This window comes from Geospiza fortis, unplaced genomic scaffold (assembly GCF_000277835.1).
Source record: "Geospiza fortis unplaced genomic scaffold, GeoFor_1.0 scaffold432, whole genome shotgun sequence".
NCBI lineage: Eukaryota > Metazoa > Chordata > Aves > Passeriformes > Thraupidae > Geospiza > Geospiza fortis.
The window spans coordinates 1,663,937-1,665,951 of NW_005054436.1; the positions used below are offsets into that span (position 1 = coordinate 1,663,937).

Consider the following 2,015-nt stretch of genomic DNA (forward strand, 5'->3'; position numbering starts at 1 on the left):
GGACAGTCCCAGCTGCGCCCACCGCGCTCCTCGGCCGCGGGAGAAGGGAAGAGGGGGCCCCTCCTCTGGCCCCCGGCCCTCCCGCCTCCTCCCACGCACGGCACAGACCACAGGGATCTGTTCTTCCAGGCTCGGGGCCAGCATTTCCCCTACTCCTCCCTCTTGGACCCCCGGGACTCCCCAGGACCCTGCTGGGCACAGCAGCGCTGCAAACCAGTCGCTCCCTTCCACAACAGTGCGGCCAACTGGGAGGAACTGGGAGGTTTTGCACCTTGGCTATGACACAGCACAGGCAGCAGGGTGACATTCCCCATGCCAGCCCGTCCCCAGTGCCCCCCAGGACCCTGCCAGGAGAGCCCCATTCCCGGCAGGGAACACAGGACGGGCCAAGGCTGTTTGTCCTTAGGGACAGGGCCACGTCACGGTCACAAGGGCTGGCAGCATCGGGGGAAAACCAGCTCTGCGACCAGTCTAACCAGTAGCTCCAGCTGCTGCTGCGGAGGCAGGTGAAAGCTGGGGCAGAAATGCCAGGCGGTCACACAGTGCCACTGCCCTGGCACTGCCAGTCACTGTCCCCACCATGGAGGGCAGTGGGTGCCCAGCGCCTCTGGGAGCTCCATCCCCCCCATTTACAGGGGTTTTACCCCAAGAATGAACAGCACCCAGTGTTTACCCAGCAGGCAGCCGTGTCCTTGTGCCAAACCCTCTGTCCCTGCCCTGCAGCTCCCCAAGGGCTGTGCCCAGGGTCTGTTCCAGCACAGTGCAGGGTGGGCTCACCCAGTGCAGGGTCCCAGCAGTGCCTGTGCAGCCCGAGGGACAGTTTGACCTTGTGAAGGACATCTCTGTGTCCCCAGCCAGGCAGCTCCGGGCTCAGTGAGGATTTCTTCCCTGGAATTCCAACATGGCCATGGCCCCAAACAGCAGCAGCTCCCTGGCTGTGCCTGAGCCAGCACCTGCTCCAGCACGGGCAGGATGGGCCCTGCTGCCCACACGCCCCCCAGAAGGTGCTGGTGGGGGTGGGCAGAGGTTCCCCAGCCCTTTTCACAGCACAAGTGCAAAAGGGACATAATTAAAGGGCTGAGGATGCACAAAGCAGGCAGCCACGTGCCGAGCTGAGCCCTGCCCGCTGCTCTGGGCAGCCTGAGCCCAGAAAGGGCCACGGGTGGTGGCAGCTGGCAGGGACACTGCTCCTGGCTCCACAGGTCAGGGTCCAGCCTTCCAGCTCTGCCCACAGGGATGGGACTGCAACAGACCCCCGTCCATGGCACCAGGGACTGCACAGACCCCTCTCCATGGCACCAGGGACTGCACAGAGCCCCCTCCATGGCACCAGGGACTGCACAGACCCCCCTCCATGGCACCAGGGATTGCACAGACCCCCCTCCATGGCACCAGGGATTGCACAGACCCCTCTCCATGGCACCAGGGATTGCACAGACCCCTCTCCATGGCACCAGGGACTGCACAGGCCCCCCTCCATGGCACCAGGAGTGCCCCCAGTAAAGGGACACAGCCCCTCCTGAGCTGCTGGTGCAGGGCCCAGGCACAGCCGAGTTCAGCCCCATGGATCTGCTGATGGCAGCACAGGTGGAAGCTGCTTCCAGGGCTGTGAGGACATTCCAGGTGCTGGCAGCCAGCCTGGCCCTGCTCCACCTCCCTGCCTGTGGCCCATTGCCCACGCAGGACCTGGAGAACATCCCTCACTGATGGAGAAGTTTTCCTCTCCAGTGTGACACCGCTGAGGAGGAGCTGCGACCTCCCAAAAGAAAATCCAGGGCTGAGCCGGGGCACAGAGGAGCCTCGTGGCAGCTCCACTTCTCCCACTCCCTGTGACTTTCGCTACCTCATCATCCTCACCCGGCTGGCCTCACCCCGGCTCTGCCAACACACGGTGAAACTGCTGGAAACGGGGGGAACCCAGGAGGGAGAGAGGTCCCGGTGGGCTGGGGAAGCCGCTGCAGCTGCAGCCGCTGCCGGTAGCAACACGCCCGCTTTGGAGCCGGTGTCCCCGCCCC

The 2,015-nt window shown here is 64.7% G+C and overlaps 1 protein-coding gene across 1 annotated transcript in view; it reads right to left on the reverse strand.

Moving 5' to 3' along the window:
* KIAA1522 (KIAA1522 ortholog) overlaps nucleotides 1-144 on the reverse strand; it is a gene marked incomplete at its 3' end in the record, with an annotated part of 5,554 nt that extends 5,410 nt beyond the window's left edge. The window contains exon 1 of the mRNA XM_031062041.1: nucleotides 23-144. Within this exon, the coding sequence (XP_030917901.1) occupies nucleotides 23-144 (122 nt within the window). The remainder of the gene's footprint in view (nucleotides 1-22) is intronic.
* Nucleotides 145-2,015: the final 1,871 nt, after the last annotated feature.